Source organism: Mustela erminea, chromosome 4 (assembly GCF_009829155.1).
Source record: "Mustela erminea isolate mMusErm1 chromosome 4, mMusErm1.Pri, whole genome shotgun sequence".
Lineage (NCBI taxonomy): Eukaryota > Metazoa > Chordata > Mammalia > Carnivora > Mustelidae > Mustela > Mustela erminea.
Genome location: NC_045617.1, coordinates 64,543,624 through 64,565,241, shown reverse-complemented (window position 1 = coordinate 64,565,241; position 21,618 = coordinate 64,543,624). Strand labels below are relative to the sequence as shown.

General features: G+C 39.5%; 1 protein-coding gene, 1 long non-coding RNA gene and 1 pseudogene across 2 annotated transcripts; 1 reads left to right on the top strand and 2 right to left on the bottom strand.

Moving 5' to 3' along the window:
- Positions 1-527: 527 nt before the first annotated feature.
- Positions 528-20,535, bottom strand: IL22RA2 (interleukin 22 receptor subunit alpha 2). The gene is made up of 5 exons (XM_032339400.1): positions 20,066-20,535; positions 19,233-19,368; positions 16,733-16,911; positions 2,382-2,551; positions 528-941 (listed from the first exon to the last, which is right to left on the bottom strand). The coding sequence occupies exons 1-5, from the start codon at positions 20,124-20,126 to the stop codon at positions 792-794; spliced, it is 696 nt and encodes a 231-aa protein (XP_032195291.1). The 5' UTR covers positions 20,127-20,535; the 3' UTR covers positions 528-791.
- Positions 4,131-4,269, bottom strand: LOC116589638 (annotated as a pseudogene).
- On the top strand, positions 9,725-19,641 carry LOC116588410. Its single transcript, XR_004284931.1, has 2 exons — positions 9,725-9,764; positions 18,478-19,641. It is a non-coding gene; the product is annotated as an uncharacterized LOC116588410 (long non-coding RNA).
- Positions 20,536-21,618: the final 1,083 nt, after the last annotated feature.

The following is a 21,618-nucleotide window of genomic DNA, read 5'->3' as shown; positions in this document are numbered from 1 at the left end:
AAAAGAAAATATTAGTTCACTAAGTAGAAATATTTTATAATAGAAATGTATGAAAAAGTATATTCATATGAAATAGGAAATGTACGGGAAAATATTCATTCATGTAAAAGTTCCATTTATGTAAAAGTTGGCCTATGTATGTCAAGTTAACTGTCTCAGTAGAGACTGAAAAAGGATTGCTTCAGAATTGTTTTTGCCTATAACGTTACCTTAAAAAAATGAATCCAACAATATTTTGTTAAATAAATGTCTGCTCTTACTTTGGCCCTTGAGTGTTTATTTAGCTGTCTTAGAGCAATGCAGATTGTTGTTAGAATGTTACATTGAGAAATAAAGTTCTGTATTTCAGAGAGCCCTTTATTCCCCATCTCCTCTTTTAATTCCAATTTTTTAAAAGATTTTATTTATTTATTTGACAGACAGAGATCCAAGTAGGCAGAGAGGCAGGCAGAGAGAGAGAGAAGGAAGCAGGCTCCCCACTGAGCAGAGAACCTGATGCAGGTCTCAATCCCAGGATCCTGAGATCATGAACTGAGCTGAAGGCAGAAGCTTTAACCCACTGAGCCACCCAGGCGCCCCTAATTCCAATGTTTGGAGTGGTGTTGCCTAAATCAGTTTATAGTAAAATGTAAAGGAAGAAAGAATGGATAAGCAAAGCGCTCCCCAAAGTGTAATAGTGAACACCGCATCAAGGAAATATAAACACAGCTTTCAGTAAGATGCTTCAACAATGAGTCATCCCACTCTCAGAAAGCTTTTGATTGCCATGTTGGGGAGCACTCCATACCCCTTCAACGAAATTCCACACATCTTTCTTCACTTCTCTGACTTCTTCGGCCTAGCATGGGTTGATAAATTTCAGCCTCCGCACAGTAAGCGGAGCCAGGTGTCAGAGCTCCAATTTCGACAACTCTGCCAGCTCCTTCATATACCTTTTGCTCCTATACATAAAGGGGCAAAATAAGATGATAAATAGTTTCTGGTTAGTCACTGATTTGCTCTATTTTTTATAAAATTAGTAAGTTGTCCATAGTCTTGGCAGTAGCTAGATTATAGGGTTTCTTCCCAGACACATAGTCCTCCAGAGTCCTCATTCAGAGCTTGATAAAGGGAGAGATCATGGTTGTGTACATGCAACATGAGGGCTGCTGACTGGCTGACCCAGTGGCCAGAGTCTCTTTTCCAAGAATTTGGACTGTGAAGAGAATGGAGGAGACATGGAGACCACTAAAGACACAAACATGTGGCCAGAGGGATGAACTCAGATCCTTTAAGACCCACTTCTCCATTTGTCCTTCCCAGACTTCCAAGCCTGGCAGTACTTTCTTTTTTGCATCTGTCTGTCCCTAAGTTCACTTGTTACCTCTTAATAGCTGCCCCCCCTCCCAGATGAACCAGTTCAAATAGGTATCTGTTGCTTAGAACTAAAGGAACCCTGCCTTAAATGCATACTGAAGAGGAACATTCAGTTAATCATCAAACAAGATAAAGGTACTGAAGGTGGATTAAAATATTATAGCAAAGTTGGCATAAAGACATAACACTATGATGCAAAAGTCACTTCAAACGTGTGCCCCAATGTTCATAGCAGCAATGTTCATGATAGCCAAACTGTGGACCGAGTTTAGATGCCCTTCAGCAGACAAATGGATAAAGAAGATGTGGTCCATATACACAATGGAATATTACTCAGCCATCAGAAAGGATGAATACCTACCATTTGCAACGACATGGATAGAACTGGAGGGGATTATGCTGAGTGAAATAAGTCAAGCAGAGAAGTACAAATATATGGTTTCACTGATATGTGGACCATAAGGAATAGCTCGGAGGACCACAGGGGAAAGGAGGGAAAACTGAATGGGAATAAATCAGAGAGGTAGGGAAACCATGAGAGACTTTGGACTTTGGGAAACAAACTGAGGGTTACAGAAGGGAGGGCAGTGGGAGGATGGGGTAACTAGGTCATAGGTATTAAGGAGGGCACATGTTGGGATGAGCACTGTTATATACAACTAGTCAATCATTGAGCATTAAAAATAAAAAAAAAAACAGTTTGTGTAAAATCCATAAAAATGAGTATGCATGGTCACCAAATGAAATTAAATATAATTAACAGTAATCTTTAGATATGCAAGCAAGATTAAGTGGACACCAGCTGAACAAAGGCACAAACACAGATAGACATACACAAGAGTTGTAATGGTGATGCCAAGAGCTAATTATTTATCAGTGATTGTGGAAGTGAGAAGGAACTTAAAAAAAGGTTAAGAAAAGTAAGAGGGGATTGAGTGGCAGAAGAGAAGACATACTTTAAAGCTAAAATGTTACCTAAGTGAACACAAGAAAAACACCAAACTTATCTATTCACCTGAACTTACCTTTTCCAGTGAATTATTAATTATAAAAACTCGGTATACTAGCTTGTAATAATCTTCTATTGATACATTTTTTCCTTTTTGGTCTCTATATGGTAAATCCGGAGCATGGAGAATCACCAACAAAGATCCATTAACTTGGGCCATATTCATGACTGGAGGATCTATTCTTGCTGGAGAAAGAATAGGAAAACTTGACAAATCATTCAAAAAATATAATATTTCACATGGACACATTGTAGATAACAAGTCACGATTAAATTCAGAGATCTGGCCGAAATCATTATGAAGGGATACTGCTGAAACCTAAAATAGGAATGTCTGAGAAGTTTCTTTAAAGATAATTTTTTCTTTGCCAAGATCCATACCTTCTGATTCAGCTTTAAGGAGAAATTGATCAGTCATTTCCCCAGCACATGCGATTGTTTTGGGAAATGAAGTGTAAAAAGTTATTTGGGTGGAGATCTTAGAGTAGGGCAAATATTTTGTAGGTTCTTTTTTTTTTCTTTAAAGATTTTATTTATTTATTTGACAGGGAGAGGCACAGCAAGAGAAGGAACACAAGCAGGGGGAGTGGGAGAGGGAGAAGCCCCCGACTGGGGGCTCTATCCCAGGACCCTGGGATCATGACCTGAGCCAAACGCAGCCAATTAATGACTGAGCCACCCAGGTGCCCTGTTTTGTAGGTTCTTAAAAGATGCAAAATTTCATAGTAGCTTTAAAACTGTTTGAACATGTTGCTATAAAATCCATTCTACAAGATTATGTTATTCTATACACAATTCTATACATTAGCATGGGAATGATCCAGAGAGAGAATTTTTGGTCCTTTTATCTTGATATCATTAACTAGATCATTATGAATTAGGAAAGACTATTGGATAAATTAGTGGTCACTTCAGTTTTCCTCAGATTAACTATAATAATCCTAGGTGGAATTAATTGTTTGATGGATATTGTTGTTGTCATCTCCTTTGATATTCGTTACATATTTTTACTTTATAGATTCATATCTTTTATAATTCTTAAAAATTAACCATTCTTGACAGATAAGAAAGATAATATAGACAGGTGAATAGAGAGATATATATGCTCATCTTCTGGAATTTCAATTCAACTTCTGTTAGAATTTCTTATTTTCAGACCTATTTTCCATCCCACCAATTTACTTTTCAGCCATGTCTGAACTGACTTTTATTTTTTTTTTAAAGATTTTATTTATTTATCAGAGAGAGAGAGGGGGAGAGAGCGAGCACAGGCAGACAGAATGGCAGGCAGAGGCAGAGGGAGAAGCAGGCTCCCCGCTGAGCAAGGATCCCGATGTGGGACTCGATCCCAGGACGCTGGGATCATGACCTGAGCCGAAGGCAGCTGCTTAACCAACTGAGCCACCCAGGAGTCCCTGAACTGACTTTTAAATTCCCCAAATTACATTTTCTTTTAGTTCAATGATTTATTTTTCATTTTAATGAGCTCTATTTGGGTCTTTTACAATCTGGTCCTTAAAAAATGTTTTGTACTTTGATTATGCTTTTATTTCCTCTGCTATGTCTTTATTTACTTTGCTATCGGCTTCCACTATTATAAATACCTGAAAGGGTAGTCCACTAGGTAACTGTTTGTTCCAAATTTGCTTATACTGATCTGCTCCCTTGTGTTTTTATTGTGAGCACATGTCTAAAGTTGATACGTTCTTTTTTGTTGCTTTTGTTTGAATTTTTAAAATTTAACTTAAAAATTTTTTTTTTAAATCAGAGGAAAGCCTGAACACAACCCCCTACCAACAGAAAGAGTGCAGTGGAGTTCCCTGTGCTTGGGGAAGTTGCAGGGGTCAGAATGACCTGGGTACATCTATCTTCATGATCATGCTATCTCCCCAACCAGGAAGTATGAATTTTTAAATTTTAAATAAACTTTTATTGACCTATAAGAGATATTTACAAATAAATAAATCCTATATAAGTAAATCATATGGCTCAACCAATCTTTACAAATAAACACTCCTGAATAGCTTAAAAACAGGACATTATTAGCACTCCAGAAACTTCCTTCATGTTCTTTCCCATTACTTAGCCCCAGATGATGACCACAATTGTCCTGACTTCATCACCATATACATTAGTTGTTTCTTTCTTTTTTTTTTTTTTTAAGATTTTATTCATTCATTGAGGGAGAAAGATAACATATGCATACCTGAGCAGGGGAGGGGCAGAGAGAGAGAGAGAGAGAGAGAGAGAGAATCTCAAGGAGACTCCATACTGAGTATGGAGCTTGCTGTGGGGCTCGATCCCATGGCCCCAAGATCATGACCTGAGTCAAAATCTAGAGTTGGACGCTTAACAGACTGAGTCACTCTGGTGCTCCCAAATACATTAGTTTTTGAAATCATGCAATACATACTATTTTTGTGTCTGGCTTCTTTCACTATAGATGTATACATGAAATTTCATATATACATATATGTACATATGAAATTATGGGCTGAATTGTATCCCCTGAGAATTCATCGGATGAAGCTCTAATCCCTCATACCTCAGAATATGACCGTATTTGGAGATAAGCCCTTTAAAGAGGTAATTAAGGTAAAATGAAGTCAGAATGACTTCATGGGTGGTATGGGTGGGCCCTAATCCAATATGGCTGGTGTCTGTAAAAGACATGGGCATGCATGAGCAGAGGGAGCTGGCTATGTGAGGACACAGAGAGAAAGCCAAGGAGAGAGGCCTTGGAAGAAATCAAACCTGCTGACACTTTGGCCTTGGACTTCTAGCCTCAGAACTGAGGGAAAGTAAATTTCTGTTGTTTAAGTAGGCATTCTGTGGCATTCTGTGGTATCCTGTGGCAGCCCTAGCAACCTAATATATATATGTGAATATATATGATATATAGATATTATATATTATATATATAGGAATCTATGTAGATTATATATATAGATATTCATCCATGTTGCTGTATTAAGAGTTTGTTCTTTTGGTTGCTGTGTAGTATTTTATTAAAATCATTTTTTAATTTATTTTCAGCATAACAGTATTCATTCTTCTCTGTATCGTTCCAATTTTAGTATATGTGCTGCCGAAGCGAGCACTGCTATGTAGTATTTAAATGTATGACTATTGCAATTTATTCACAGGCTTAGGTTGTTTTATATAGGTTTAGTTCTTATAGATATTCCCATGTTTCAGTGGGCACACCAATTTATATTCCATTAAGTGGTATATGAAAGTTCCTATTTTTCACATTATAACTTGACAATATTATTTTTTACAAGTTTTAATTTTGGCCATTCTGGTAAGTGTATAATACCAATTCACTGTGTTTCTGAGTTGCATTTTCCTGAGGACTAATGGAATTTCATGTGTCTATCGGCCATTTGGATGCCTTATTTTGCAAAGAGCTATTCAAGTATTTTGCTCATTTTTAAATTGGTTGTCTGGTCTTCTTCTTATTGATTTGTAAGAGTTCTTTGTACATTCCAAATATAATCCTTTATCAGGGACATTGTAAATATCTTCTGTGACTTGCATTTTATTTATTTTAATGGTATATTTTGATAAATAGAAATTCTTAACTTTAGTGTAGCTTAATTTATTAGTCATTTCCTTCAGCATTAGTACTTTTAGGAATCTGCCTATCCCAAAGTCATGAAAATATTCTCTCATGTTATCTTATGGAATAGTAGTCAGGAGACATTTTCTGTAAAAGGTCAGGTGATAAATACTTCAGGCTTTCGGGCAGTATATGTGTCTGTTGTAACTACTTCACTTTGCCATGGCTTTTGTAGCATGGAAGCAGTTGCAGGCAAAATGTAAATGAATGGGTGTGATTATGCTACATCAGAATTTTCTTGACAAAAATAGAAGCAGGCACTTTGGCCTACAAGCTACAGCTGCTGAGTTTTATAGTTTTTCAGCCAGCCAGACTTGATTTTGTAAATGGATAGGGGAACAAGATTTATTGTCTTATTTAGTCTCAATTAGACCATAGGTAACTTCACTGAACTACACTGTGGACACAGATCAAATGACCCTATTCATGTTACATTCCTCTGAACTCTGACATTTGGTTTTGTGTCTGCAAGCTGTTCTGAGGCCATATCAACCTGATTCAACCTCAAGTTGGTGTTTTCTGAAACACAAAGTTGGATTATATTTAAATCTCAAGGCTTTATGAATCTAGGAAATACCTAATTGGTAACAGAGTCAATACTGAAACATATGCCCTCCTTTGTTTCCTCTTTCTTGGATGGGCTTTTCCTAGTCTGCTCTTTTATTTATAGGAGCCCTTCAAGTGTTCAAGGTTTTGTGAGGGTACTAGTTGTAACTCTCCACCTTGTGCTCGCCGACAACCTGGTCCTCTGCCCCAGGAATGGCTGTTACCACTCAGGGTCTAGTTCCCAAACTAGAAAAATACTCTCAGGACAATAAGGCTTTACTTTGTTTATCCTCTGGTTTTCCTTCTGGTTTCCAGCTACTTTGTTTTGGCCCCTGGAAATTTCCTTTCCTTTCTCTCATGTTCTTCTATAAGAGAATGTGAAATATTTTATCCAGACTTAAAAGCATTTTAGAAGAGGACAGTTTCTACCCACACAAACTCCCACCCCATTTAATCTGAAACCAAAAGTTGTTAATCCACTTGTCAAATGTCAGGAATTTTGCCAAATTGCTTAGTGAAGGATTTCCCCTTTGTTTACACTTTAATTCTGTGAAGTGGTTGGTATTTAATCCTCTTTGTGATTTCCATGTTCCAAATTCTAGTGACCACAGACCCTTTGTCTATCCCTTGCAAACTGAGAGAAGAGTTATTGCTTAGTTTTGTAGGCTAGTTTGATGTATGTTTAATTTTCTCCTAGATAAAAAATGTATTTCTAACATTCTTGTCACATATCTAGCAACAAAAAACCAAAGACCAAAAAATTCAGTCCTTTTTTACTAACATGTCTCAGAGTTTAGACATACTTCAATTGGCAGACATTTGTTAAAGATGAATACTGGTAAGATTATATTATCTCTTTTTCACTAAAATATTTTTGTGTAAGCTGACCAGTCTTTGCCCCTTCTAACCCAAGTTATTATTACTGAAGAATTTTCTTTTAATCATATGCATGTAGAACCTGTCCTTTGAATGTGTACCTTCATCATCTTAGATTTGGTTGCTCAATGTGATACTTCATCTTAATCTTAAATACAGGTGAAGTATATACTTTAAGTATTGGCCTAGGATACCAGTGAGCCTGGCTGCAGACATCACAGGAGCTCCTGGAGTGTCATCTAAGATGCTGAGCTTTGTAACTGAGTGACCATTCTTAACCTTTGCCCTCAACTGTGATTGTGTTACAATGGACAGTTTAAGACTACTTGACCTTACAAGGCCATTTTACTCAAGTACTCTCTCCTTGAACACTATCTTCCCGGAGCATATATCAGTCCTCTGGTTTCCTCCTACCTTGTTGGCTATTTCTCCCTGTGAGATACCTACTCAGGCGTCATTTGTTGAGATTCTTTCAATACCTGACCTTACCAACATTCCTTCTCAATACTTCTTCCTGCCTAGGCAGTCCTATCCATGCCCATTGTATTATATGCAAATGTATGTCTTAGAGAGCTGGGGATATATGCACAGATATTTCCCTTGGATATCTGAAAAACATGTTAAACTCAACATATTCAGAATTGACCTATGATCTCCAATACTTTGTACCCCATCAAACTTGTCTTTTTTCATCAAACCTCATAAAAAAAATCTCAGGGATTTATCCAATTATGCAAGCCAGAAGCCTGGAAGTCATCTTTGACATGTCCTTCTTCCTTATTTCTACATGCAACCCACCACCAAGCCCTACCAATTTTTCTTACCAAATGTCTCTTCAATGATAAATTTTCTATAGTCCTTTCCATTATCCTAATTCAAGCCAAATCCTGACCCTTACAGACTATTACAAGAACTCACTAACTCAATTGATCTTCTTTTTCTGATCTATACTTCTAAATATAGCTGAAGTCATCTTTTCAATACACAAGTCTGATCATGTAATTCCTGATTAAAATTACCTTATATTTTTCCAGGGACGCCTGAGTGGCTCAGTCAATTAAGTGTCTGACTCTTGATTTTGGCTCAGGTCATAACCTCCGGGTGGTGAGATCCAGCCCCATGTCAGTCTCCGTGCTTAGAGGGGAGTAAGCTTGAGATTATTTCCCTCAAATCCTCCCTGACTCATGTATGCTCTCTCTCTTTAATATAAACAAATCTTTATTTTTTTTAACGATTTTATTTATTTATTTGAGAGAGACAGAGCGAGAGCTAGAGAGAGCACAAGTGGGGTGAAGGGCAGAGGGAGAAGCAGACTCCCTGCTGATCAGGGAACCTGATGCGAGACTCAATCCTGGGACTTGGGGATCATGACCTGAGCCAAAGACTGAGCCACTCAGGCACCGAAATAAATACATCTTAAAAAAAAAAAATCACTTTACATTTTTATGGAAGAAGTCATAACTCCTTAATAGAAAATTTTCATTCTTGGTCTCTCTCTCCAGTCCCCTCTTTTTTTACACCCCTCCTGCCCGCTCTTCTTCAGCATGTGTCTGTCTTTCAGACTCTTATACTTGGCCTGCTTCCTTCTGCCAGAGGACCTTTGCCAATGTTATTCCCTTTGCTTGGAAATCTTCCAACTTTTTTTTTTGTCTAGTTAACCTCTACTCATCTTTAGATATCAGCTCAAGTGTCATTTCTCCAGAGATGCTCTTCCTAACATCCCTGATCAGGTCCCTCCTTGACAAGGCTCTGATATGACTGTGGATCTCCTTTGTACCACCTGCCATTAGTGTCATGTGATGTTTATTTGTATTATTATTTTATTAAAGTCTGTCTTCTTCATTAAACAGATATCTCTATGAAGAAAGAAACTTCTTTGTGTCTGCTGTGCTTGCTATTTTCTCCCCAAGACCTAGTATAATGCCCGGAACATAGTAAGTGCTTCATAAATACTTGCAGAATGAGTGGAGCCAAGGTAATTATTTAATCTGACTTTAAGTCACTCCATTAGAAAATCAGGTCTACTCCAAAACTCCACAGCTCATTCTAATTCAAGAAAATATGGTTTTAAAAAATACTGAAATCATACTGAGCCTCAAATGCCGCTGTAACTTAAGAATTTCTTTTAATGTTGCTTTGTCCCTAGATAGATAACCAGGAGCCAGAACCCTTTAACCTAAAACCACACCCGAATGTTCAGAAACACATCTCAGGTGAGTCAATGCAGCTAGTTGATTCATTAGGCCTGTATCACAGACTCTAGGAACATGCTGTCCTTATAGCCTAGCAACGTGTTTTTCAAAACATTATTTTCAGAAAGCCTCAGGACCTGTGGCAAGAGAGGCAAAGCTGGAGGTAAGGAAACAGGCAAGTGAGCAGGGGTCTCATTATCTCTTCCACAAGAGTCGCTCCAGTTTTGACTGTGTTACACATTGCTTTCCTATTCTTCTTAAGAAGTCCTGGCAGAAGGCTTTTTTAGTTTTGGGGGCTTTTATCCTTCATAGGAGAGTCATACAGAAAGAACACAAACCCTTCTCAATGCAACACTATTTCAATTAAAATATAATTGAGTCAACGCTCATCTCAGCCAATGTCTCTGGCTAATCTTATCAACTAACCTAGTGGCTCACACTCAAGAAAGCTTTGTTTGAGGAACAAATTTGAACTTGACCTATTTTCTAGTCTTGAATATAGCAATTAACCTACACTGCAAACTCCCTCTTTGTCATATACCAGCTTGGTCATAAAGTCTCTTTTTCCTCAACCAAAGAATTGGTGGAGTGTATTGGGCTTGAATCTCGTGTTATTCCAAGAAATACTGTGCTGGATGCCATGGATAGTTTGCTCAATTCCCATTCCATTCTTCTACTAGTTGAAGATTTGCAAAACTAAAGATGCTTTTTTTCTAAATTCCAATGCATCAAACATTCCGGACATGATCTAATTAGTTTGGGATTTAATTAGACATTGCACTAGTTAGATCTCTAGGGTGAGATTTGGAAGGCAAGAGAAGTAATAATGCTACTAGTTTTATGATAAATCTTTCATCTTTACCTAGAGAATAACTGTGAATTGGAGAAAGGTAAGTACAGACTCTGGCCAGAAATGGGACCCTGATTCTGAGTTGATAATTATCTTGCAAACTCAGAATGCCTCTTATAGTGTGTTCTTATAGTGGTCAGGTAATAAAAGTAAATTTAATGAGATAATACACAACAACTGACAGATATCATTTCCATTCCTGTTCCCTGATCCATGGAAGTTATTATGGGAGGAAGGTCAAGTGGAAGTCAATGGAGTTTCTCTTTTGAACAAAATTTGTGCATCAAAACACCTTGAAAAGTGCAGAGGTAGTGAGATGTATCACTTCCTCACTTGACTCATTTATTTTAATTATACCTTCCTCTTCCAAAAGAGATGGATCTTGAATGATAAAAAGGAAAATTGCAAACCTATTCAGGTGGTGACCATGGTATAATTGCTATTTAGCTGAAGTATCTCTGTTCTGGAGCCAATCAATATAGCTATTGGCTGGAGAAATTTTTCCTGCCTTTGTTCAATAATTAGAAAGCACCAGAACAATTTCCTTCCACTTGGCTTTCATTGTCATCTGGATCTCTGTCACATATAATCTACAGGGTCTTTGATCTTTATACCACAGGATATCATGTTGGTCCACTAAACTGCTCATACAATACTGATTGAACTTGATATCCTAAAGTCCTATGCACTATAGATGCTTAAGGAAGATACACTGAACCTGAGTGTTGGAGTTAAATTTCCTCTTGGGTTTGTTGAGACATTTCCTCTCCAGTGAAAGGCAAGTTGCTTCACTTTGCATCCTCTACTGCAAAGAAAGTTTCACTGGGTTTGTTGGGCCTCTATGCATTTTGTAGGAGACACATACCACATTTAGTTGTGTTACCCATTGCAAAGTAATCCATAAGATTTTCAGCTTTGAGAAGGACCCAGACTAAATGACAGACTTCTCAACTAGTTCGTGTTGCAAACAAGCAGCTCTGCCACTTTTATGATCCGGGAAATCTAACAATCTTCAAATTATCTGTGGCAGATCAGGATGCTATTTAGAGACTGTGGCAGTTCTGAGTCCTGGGATTTTTGGCACAAAGTTATTCCCTCTTTAGAAAATAACTATTTTCCTTTTGAGAAACATTTCCAGACTTCCTGAGCTCAGATAAAAATGGAACACTGGAATCAAGTGATACCAAGGAAACATGTGACCTGAATTTCCTATCTTGAACTGGTGTCTTCTGATGTAGAACATCATAAAGTGCCAACATTAAGTGGAAGTGGATTCTAGGAGTCCAGCTTTTAGCAGTTCTTACCATCAAATTAGTTTGTGAAAGTAGTTCAGTGCAACTATATCTACTGCTCTATTACTTTTTCTTCCTCTATAGTTATGGCATCTTGAGGAGTCCTACATGACCACTTAACTTAAGTAAGGAGAGTAGAAAACTGATTCCCAGAAGGTTCTGCATGACATGAGGGTACTGGCCAGAACTGGATTGCTATAGCACTGTACACAGTTGGTGGCAGAAGGTCTGGATAAGAAGTATATGGATGGACCTCTGAGCAAATATTTCTGTGTTCAGGTGAATGCAAAGCAAAATACACTTACCAAAAGGAAGTTTTCAAAAATCTAGGCGGATATAGAATTGCAAGAGACCAGAATAGCCAAAACCATCTTGGAAAAGAAGAACAAAGTAGGAGGGCTCACAATTTCCAATTTCAAAATGTGCCACAAAGCAGCAGTAATCAAGACAGTGTGGGGTTCCCTGGGTGGCTCAGTCAGTTAAGTGTCTGCCTTCAGCTCAGGTCGTGATCCCAGGGTCCTGGGATCAAGCCTGGCATTGGGCTCCCAGCTCAGTGGGAAGTCTCTCCCTCTCTCTTTGCCACTCCCTCACACTTGTTCTCTCTCACTCACAAATGAATAGATAAAATCTTAAGAAAAAAGAAAAAAAAGACAGGGTGGTACTGGCATGAGGAAAGACACATTGATCATTGGAAACAAATTGAAAGTTTAGAAGTAAACACACAGGTCTGTGATTAATATATTTTCACCAAGAGCACCAAGATCATTCAAGGGTAAAAGAATAGCCTTTTCAACAAATGACACTGGACAACTGGATGGCCATTTATGAAAGAATGAAGGTAGACACTTACACCATACACAAAAATGAACCAAAATGAATCAAAGACCTAAATATAAGAGCTAAAACTGTAAGACTCATTTTAAGAAAACTTAAGATAAACCTCTATAGCCTTAGACTTGGCAAAAGATTTTTAGATATACCAAAAGCATGAGCAACAGGGAAAAATAGATTGGATTTCATCAAAATAAAAAAATAATAAAAAAATAAATAAATAAAATTAAAAAAAAAAAAAAAAAAAAAGCTTTTGTGCTTCAAATAACTCCATCAAGAAAGTGAAAGGACAAACCACACAATGGGAGAAAATGTTTGAAAATCATATATCTGACTAAGGTCTAGTATCATAATATATCAAGAACTCTTATAACTTAATAATAAAAAGACAAATAATCCAACTTAAAAATGGGCAAAGGAGTTAAATAGATAATTCTCCAAGAGAGATACACAAATGGCCAACAAACACATGAAAAGATACGTAACATCCTTAATCAGGGAAATGAAAATCAAAACCATATGAGGAGGGCACCTAGTTGGCCCACTCCATTAAGTGTCTGTCTTTAGCTCAGGTTATGATCCCGGAGTCCAGGGGTCAAGGCCTGTGTCAGGCTCCCTGCTCAGTGGAGAGTCTGCTTCTCATTCTCCCTCTCTCCCTGCTCTCATGCTCTCTCTCTCTCTCTCTCTCTTTCTCTTTCAAACAAACAAAACAAAAAACATGACATACATACCACTTCATACCGACTAAGATGCTATAATCAAAAAGTCAGACAGATGTAGTGAAAAGAAGGTCCATCTGTACCCCAATGTTTATAGCAGCAATGGCCACGGTCGCCAAACTGTGGAAAGAACCACGATGTCCTTCAACGGATGAATGGGTAAGGAAGATGTGGTCCATACACACTATGGAGTATTATGCCTCCATCAGAAAGGACGAATACCCAACTTTTGTAGCAACATAGACGGGACTGGAAGAGATTATGCTGAGTGAAATAAGTCAAGCAGAGAGAGTCAATTATCATATGGTTTCACTTATTTGTGGAGCATAACAAATAGCATGGGGGAAAAGGGAAGATGGAGAGGAGAAGGGAGTTGAGGGAAATTGGAAGGGGAGGTGAACCATGAGAGACTATGGACTCTGAAAAACAATCTGAGGGTTTTGAAGGGGCGGGGTGTGGGAGGTTGGGGGAACAAGGTGGTGGGTATTATTAAAGAGGGCATGGATTGCATGGAGCACTGGGTGTGGTGCAAAAACAATAAATACTGTTACACTGAAAAGAAATTAAAAAAAATAAAAAAAGAAATAAAAAAAAAGTCAGGGAGGTATTGCTAAGGCTGTGGAAAAATAGGAAACCTCATACATAGCTAAAGGGAATGTACAATGGTGCAGTGGCTTTGGAAAAGAGTCTGGCAGTTTCTCTAATGATTAAACACAGGGTTACCATGAGACCTAGAGATTTCACTTCTATGTATATACCTAAGAGAAATAAAAACATTTGTTTACACAAAACTTGTACATGAATGTTTATAGGAACACTATTTATAATAGCCAAAATGTAAAAACAATTCAAATGTCCATCAACTGAGGAATGGATAAACAAAATCTGATATGTTCATGTACTGAAATATTATTTAGTCACATGTTGAGTGAACCTTGAAAATGCTAAGTGGCCAGTCACAAAAGACCACATATTACATGATTTCATTCATGTGAAATGTCAAGAATGTTTGAGTTCCCTAACTCTGTACATACAGAAAGGAGATTAGTGGTTGCCTTGGGCTAAGGGGCTGCAAAAATGAGAGAATAAGAAGGCGATAGCTGGGGCATCTGGGTGGCTCAATGGGTTAAGACTCTGTCTTTGGCTCAGGTCATGATCCCAGGGTCCTGGGATCAAGCCCCGCATCAGGCTCTCTGCTCAGCAGAGCTGCTCAGCCTGCTTTCCCCGCTCTCTCTGCCTGCCCCTATGCCTACTTGTGATCTCTCTCTCTCTCACTGTCAAATAAAGAAAGAAAGAAATAAAGAAGGTGATAGTCAAGGAGTATGGTGTTTCTTTTTGAGGTAATGAAAATGTTCTAAAATTGACTCTACGTGAAGGTGGTAATATCTATTAATATACTAAAAACTGCTGAATTGTACCCATTATATAGGTAATTGAAATTATATCTCAATTATATAATTATATATCATCCTTTCTGATGGAGACATAAAAAATATAATTATATCTCAATAAAGTTGTTTTAAAAACTCTACATGGAGGCAGTGAAAGCTTATTTCTCCAGTGTCTCATACTTGCTCTTCGGGCTCAGGAACAAAATGGCAGTGTGAGAGGGATGGAGACTGTATAGAGACTCAACATATGGACTTCCTTTGGGCAAAGCTGGGCTGACAGTACTGAGAGTCTAACTTCCCTGTAAGGAGGACCAATGCTGAGCCTCTAGTATAGTTCACTGTATAGAGTAGATTTTTTTTTTATCCCTTCTAACGGTGAAGGGACAAGAGACAGTGGAATGGACACTTTCCTGATGCTAGACTTGTCTTCTCTGCTTCAGGGCTTTTATCAACATTCCTGTTGACTACCCTACACTGAATGTAGTGATATTTAATTCATGAGCATAATATTTGAGGATATATTGCTTAACTAGAGAAGAACCAAGTTAATGAGGAAGAGGTGAGGTCAGTCTCATACCCAAAGGAATATTTGGCCCTCTGATATATCCCTTCACTTAGAAACCCCCACTTCACAGAAAGATAAAGTGGCTAATTGAAAACTCAGTTTGAGAGACAGGACCTTGGGAGGTGGTATATGCTCTAATCTTGTGACCAATAATATATGGCGCTCTTTCTTTCATAGACATTCACTGGCCTAGGATATAAGAAGTAGAAGTGGGAGGGCTGATTCTTACTATTAAATATGATGAACGACTCATGAAATGATTTGTTTCCCATACACTTGATTATAACAACCGTGGTTTCAAAGAATTGGAAGTCGAAGCTGCCTTCTGACTATGAGGAGCTTTTCATGCCATTTAACCAACAAGGAGAAAATGAGGTCCTTGTGTGTTGTCTGGGCCCCTGGTTCTGAATATCAAGGAGAAGCAGAGTTGCTATTTATATAACAAGGGCCAGGTAGAAGTATGCTTGGTATCCTCTGTGGTGCGTCTTACAGCTCCTATATTCAATGATAAAAATTAATGTAAGGTTATGTTAAACTAACACAGGAAAAGACTAAAAGGACCCCAACTCCATTAGAATGAGGATCTGAGGTACTGGCTGGAATGAAAGTGAACACTGAGTTAATAGTGAGAAAAGTTGGGGCATGTGGGTGGCTCAGTTGATTAAGCAACTGCCTTCAGCTCAGGAGTCTCGGGATCGATCCTGCATCAGGGAGTTTGCTTCTCCCTCTGACCCTCCTCCTTCTCATGCTCTCTCTCTCTCAAAAAAGTAAATAAAATCTTTTAAAAAATTTAAAAAATATTGTAAAAAGTTATAAATATTAACTACCTTCATGGCTAATGGTGATTATGAGGACTGCAGTAAATACCCATATTTTCTTTCTTGCTTTGGTATGCATGTCTTTTTATATATATACATTAAACACTTTTCTTTTTCTCTTACCCTTTTGTCTACTCTTACATGGTAATGGTTTATTTTATAATTTACATTTTAGATATTATTCTAGGATTATGACTACCTTAGAAAAAGAATATATGTCATTGAGGAATGGATATAAGTGCAAACTTCTCTTCTCCCATTTGGGGGGAATGAACAGAAGTCTTAATTTCCTAAGTGTATTTTCAGGAACTTCACTCCCATGCTCGGGAAAAGCATTAGGACTCCTTTTCTGCTGTGTAAAACTACTTCTCCTCGTAGGAGCTGGCAGTCTGGCAGCAGACTAGACTGTGGCCCTGCAGTCAGATGCAGCAGAATGGGAATCCTGACTTGGGTGGTATAAGCCATGAGACCGGCCAACCACTGGACCCTTAGTACCTTGAGTTCATGGGCTATAAAACAAGGTTAGTCAAAGCCATCTTCCAGGGATGTTCTGAGAATTAGGTCAAATAACGTGATGCCTAGAGTTCAGCAAAGCACTGAGCTTGCTCCGTGGGTTTACTCAGGGGCAGGAAGAGCAAATGCAAAGAAACTCCATGGGAACTCACTTTCCCACCAGGGAGTGAAGCGCTGTGTCATGGTCCAGCCCGAGTGGATCCCAGCCGAGGTGGTCCTCACCCGCCCATAGTAAGGTTCCTGTATATCTGATGTTTCATTGGTAAGGTCGCAAAAGAATTCTAGAATACCCCAACAGTTCTCTTTATTTTTCCATTGTCTCTGTCCGTACCTGCAGAAGGGAAAAGAAAAAGATCTGAGGGTTGATGTTGTTGTTGTTGTTGTAGTTGTTTTCCCAATTGAAGACGTTTTCCATTTTTTCAGTCTATTAATTTTTTAGACCGATTGGGATTTGTCCTCCAAGGTCAGTACCCCTGTGAAAGCTTCCGGCTGTTCTCTAGTATCTTTAAAAAAGTTCTTATTCTTGTTAATCAAAGCGTTATCTTGCTGAAAGATAAACTCAAGCCTGACATCTTCTGTATCGTAGCAAAAGGGTTTTGGGTTTTTTAATACTTAGTGAAGTTTTTCTTCTGGTATATGAACCAACTGCCACTTTTGAGTACTAGCTTCCCACATCCTTAATGCTTCTGAAGTTTCAACCCTGTGGTTTTCTTCACTTCTCATCGGCCTGCTGTTGAGTAATGTGGCTAATTCTGAGAAGTCGCTACCAATTTTCATCTCAGGTATTGCTTACCCAACACATCTGGTCAATCTTTTCGTTGAAAATGGAGTGGGGGTTGCAGTGAGGGAGCCCTGAAATCAGGAACTAGGAGTGAGGGAAGGGAGCCCATGAAAAAAGCCCATAAAGATGCAGATAGGTTGACTCAGCCCAAGAGTAGGAGACGGTACAACGGCAGAAGGGAAGAGGAATGGCTCCCTTCATTTTCCGTCACAAATCAGAGGACACAATAAGTGATGGTGGGAACAGGGTAGAAATGAGAAGCTGGGGCAGAAGTCTTCCCAAAATACTTGTGGAAAGACCTGAAATCTAGCTTTCCAGCCACATAATGAGGAATACTTCCAGTGACTGTACTTTGTAAATTTTATGGTGGCAGCAGCGGCATTTTATCAAAGGATACCGTGAGAGCAAAACCTGTTACATATATTGGGCACAATTTGATGTTTTTAATTGTTATTTATTGTTGATTTATGGTCTTTGCTAGCTGAATTTAGCTATAGTGGCTAGTTTCTCTTGGTAATGTGATACCTCATTTTTTGTCCTATCCCAAGTGGGACGGATATTAACAGTAGATCCACATGAAAGGAATAGAATAAAGTGAGAGGCTTCAAAAATATAAATGTGCATTGTGCTCTTGAAAATATCATACAGAGAGGAATGGATCCAAGTAATCTGAATCTCATAAAGTTGAGGAGCCCTCTTTAAGAAGAATTATGAGTATAAAATTCTCCCACAGGGTCCTAAAGTTTAATCTTCATTAAACAACTTCTAATCCACTGTCAACACTGGACCACTGATAGGCCCTATTTATATTACCTAAGGTGAAAGTATAAAAAAGACCCACCAAGCCTTACATTCTATATGCTGGAATAGCTCCCACTATGCACAGATCTATTTTTAGAACAGAGAAAGCTTTATTGTAAAGATGCATACATTTTACAGTTATGCAAAATCTGTTGAGAAAAGCAGCAACAGTTAAAGACTGAAAGACTTCTGGAAATGGTTCTTGTGACATTAACAGGAGATTAATTAATGGGAAAATCTGACCTTGAACCTACTCCCGTCTAGAGAGACATGGATTTGAGGGTATGGAATAAAAACTGCTATTTCGGTCCACAGCTACATCTGATTTCTGAGCTTTGAATGAAAAATCATGAATGTGGAACTGTAATATCTGCTGTCTCAGGATCTCTCAGCCAGCATCTCAAAATATTGAAGAGAAGGAGGAGCCCCAGTAACCCCCAGAAATGGATGAGTGGGAATACCCGCCATTAGCAAATCAGGAGCTTCGATCTCCTGGCCTCAATCCTGGAAGGGAACTGATGATATCTGAGCTTTGGCAATGATCCCCCAGAAGCAGCCCACAGAGCACAGGGAGAAGCATGCCACAGCACGTTCTAGGAGCCACTTGTTTTTGAAAAGAATTTTCTAAGTTTTCAAAAGTGACTGTTGGATTAAAAATCTCTTTTGTGCACTCATCCCCATGTGTCCCACAGCAGCTTCTTCAACTGTCAACAGCGTCAGCTTGGTTGAGTACCTACTACGTGCTAAACTCTTTGTGCCCAACATTCACTAGATAAATATGTAGAGACCCCCACTGTGTGCCAGGCTCCACTGGGAAGTCAGAGGCTCAGCTCGTAAGGTGTCGGTGCTACGTCTCTGAGGGATGAAGCGTGTCCCCAACAGACTGCTCATCATCGAGACTTTTGTGTCCCCAGGCAGCATTTAAGGAGACAAGACACTCCTGTCCCTACCTCTGCTTCTTCTTAACCCCTCTGAGGCTGAAAAAAAGGTCCTAACACTCCACTGTCTTCTAGAGCGTATATTCCCGGTGGCCATCTTGATCCCAGCTGGAGGAAGCTCAAATTACTTACGTTTTATATTGCACGAAGTAGATACTGCTGTTGCTGGTGCAAGCCCTCCCAGGCTGCCAGTGCAAAACATTGTGGAAATTTCGAGACTGGAAATGTACTCTCTGAGGCTTCAGAGACTCATGGGCTGACTGAGTTTCTAAAATAAAGGAGTAAGAAAAACTTTGAACATGAACACGGACACGGTTGTTCTTAGCAATACTTGGCAGTGTGATGCCTGCATCAGGATTTCCTAAAGGAGTTGATGGAAGTGCAGATGGGAGAGGTGGAGCCCAGAAGTCAACTTCTGAATCTGGAGTGTGAGGATTTTTATGCACGCTCAAGTTCTAGAACAACTGTGTTCCTGACTGTAAAACCTCAAGCGATACCCTCCCATCCCATTGCCGAGCTCCAGAGGAAGCAAATGGTAGTGAAAAAAAAAAAAATAGCATCTTCAGTGCCTTCCATGATGGTGATGGAATGTAATGACCCAAATGAAAAGCCCACACCAAGGCCACTCACCCACCTTCCCAGGAGCCATTATATGACTGCTACACTGAGGTGAAATTTTGCCTGGGATCCATCTTGGTTCCAGGCCCTCAGCCCAGCCCTAGGTTTCTCCTTCCTCAGGATATGAAGTTTCTTGAGTGTCTCCCCTTTCGTGGCTACTTATTAAGTCCACCTGGAGTTATGCAGGCTGCAGAGAGAAACTGACTCCATGTCTATTCTGACCATTTCATGTCAGAAGAAAGCTGAAAATTTGACAAAGCCAGGAAAAGTAGAGCCATTTTCAACAGTCCCTTGAGCAGACTCAGATGACAAAGTCATGAGCAGTTAAAAAGAAGTGAAGCACTTACCTACGACCCCAGTCGGGAAGAAACAGATGAGGAAGCCTAGAAAGCAATATTTGGGCGGCATGGCTGGAGTGCGACCGGTCAGGCAACCAATGGCTCCTCACTGAGAGTGCAGCTCTGGACAGAAGAGGAAACTGAAGAATCCTCAGGCTGGACATCCCCTCGTGGGTTTAACCATGGTTCCTTGAAGCCCCTCCGATTTCACTTTGTTAAGACACTATTATTCTAGGGTTATTGTAAAAGTATAAAAATCACTTCAAAGAATATTTGCCGTAAGTCACTTCAACGTGGAAGCTTGTTTTTGTCGGGACTGGGACTTTGTTAGCTCCGAAAAGGCAGAACACAGAGGATTGGCAGACTGCAGGGCAGGGTAGAGCAGGAATTGTGCAAGGTACTAGAAGGTGAGGGGAGTAAAACACTCCTGAGGCCCTCAGGGAAGGTAGCCCTGGGAGGCCAAGGTGCTGGCTGGCAGACTGATTCTGAGAAATGAACTTGGGAGTTACAGCTACCCAGGCTCCTGGCTGTGGTTCAAGCTGGTAGGGTGTCTGATTGATTCTTCCTTTTCCTCCCTTCTTGGAAGCTCTCTGACTAACTTCCTGGGTATACCTCGTGCCCTCCACATCCTCTGGCTCTCTACAGGGCTTCCGGGCCCTACTCATCCCTCTTCCCAGCCCATGGTGGCCCGGGGCCCCACTCAACTAATGTTCTTCCTTTTCCATGCCATCTGAGAAAGATTTTGAGCTGTCAAACTGCAGGAGTCCTTAAAACATTGAATGGTGGAGGGCAATCGTGTGGAGCTACATTCTCTCTATTTCATATCTTCTTTGAAATCTGATTGAACTAGGTCATCTGTTCTTTGCCTATGATTCATTATATTCATTTTTCTTACTGATTTTTTTTTAACCACATGTTTGTAGAGGCACTAAAATTGTACGTTAGAGCACGAGAAGGAAGTCATAATTTTTTTTTAAGATTTTATTTATTTATTTGACAGACAGAGATCACAAGTAGGCAGAGAGGCAGGCAGAGAGAGAGGGGAGGAAGCAGGCTCCCCGCTGAGCAGAGACATTATTTTTTTAAGTGAGGATTTTTAGGTCATAAAAGGAAATACCTGTAGTCTCTTTTAAGTCCTTGGTAGAAAAACCTCTGTAGTAAGTACTAAGTAGGGCTGCTAAGCAGTTCTCATTCATTCCTTCATTCAGTAGCATGCACCAGACATTTGCTGCCTGGTTATTCTCAGCAGCAAGGGTCCAGCAGCGGTTGAGACAGACATTGCCCCTGCCTCCCAAAGCCTATTTGTTCGGGGAAGTAGATATAACTGCCAGAGCAGTACGGAGGGGTCTGTGAAGATAATGCCAGGCTTTCCAGTGCCTCCATGCTGTGTCCAGCTTCCGAACCAGACCCCACATCTCCTCCAGGTGGGATTTCCACTACTTAAAAGCAAACCAAGGCTTTCAAAGAAGAAACATGCAACGGATCTTAGGCTCCCTTTGTACCCTCTTGGTGCTCCTTGTCCTCTAAGCTTCTCAGCAGCATATACCTACTCACTGCTATTC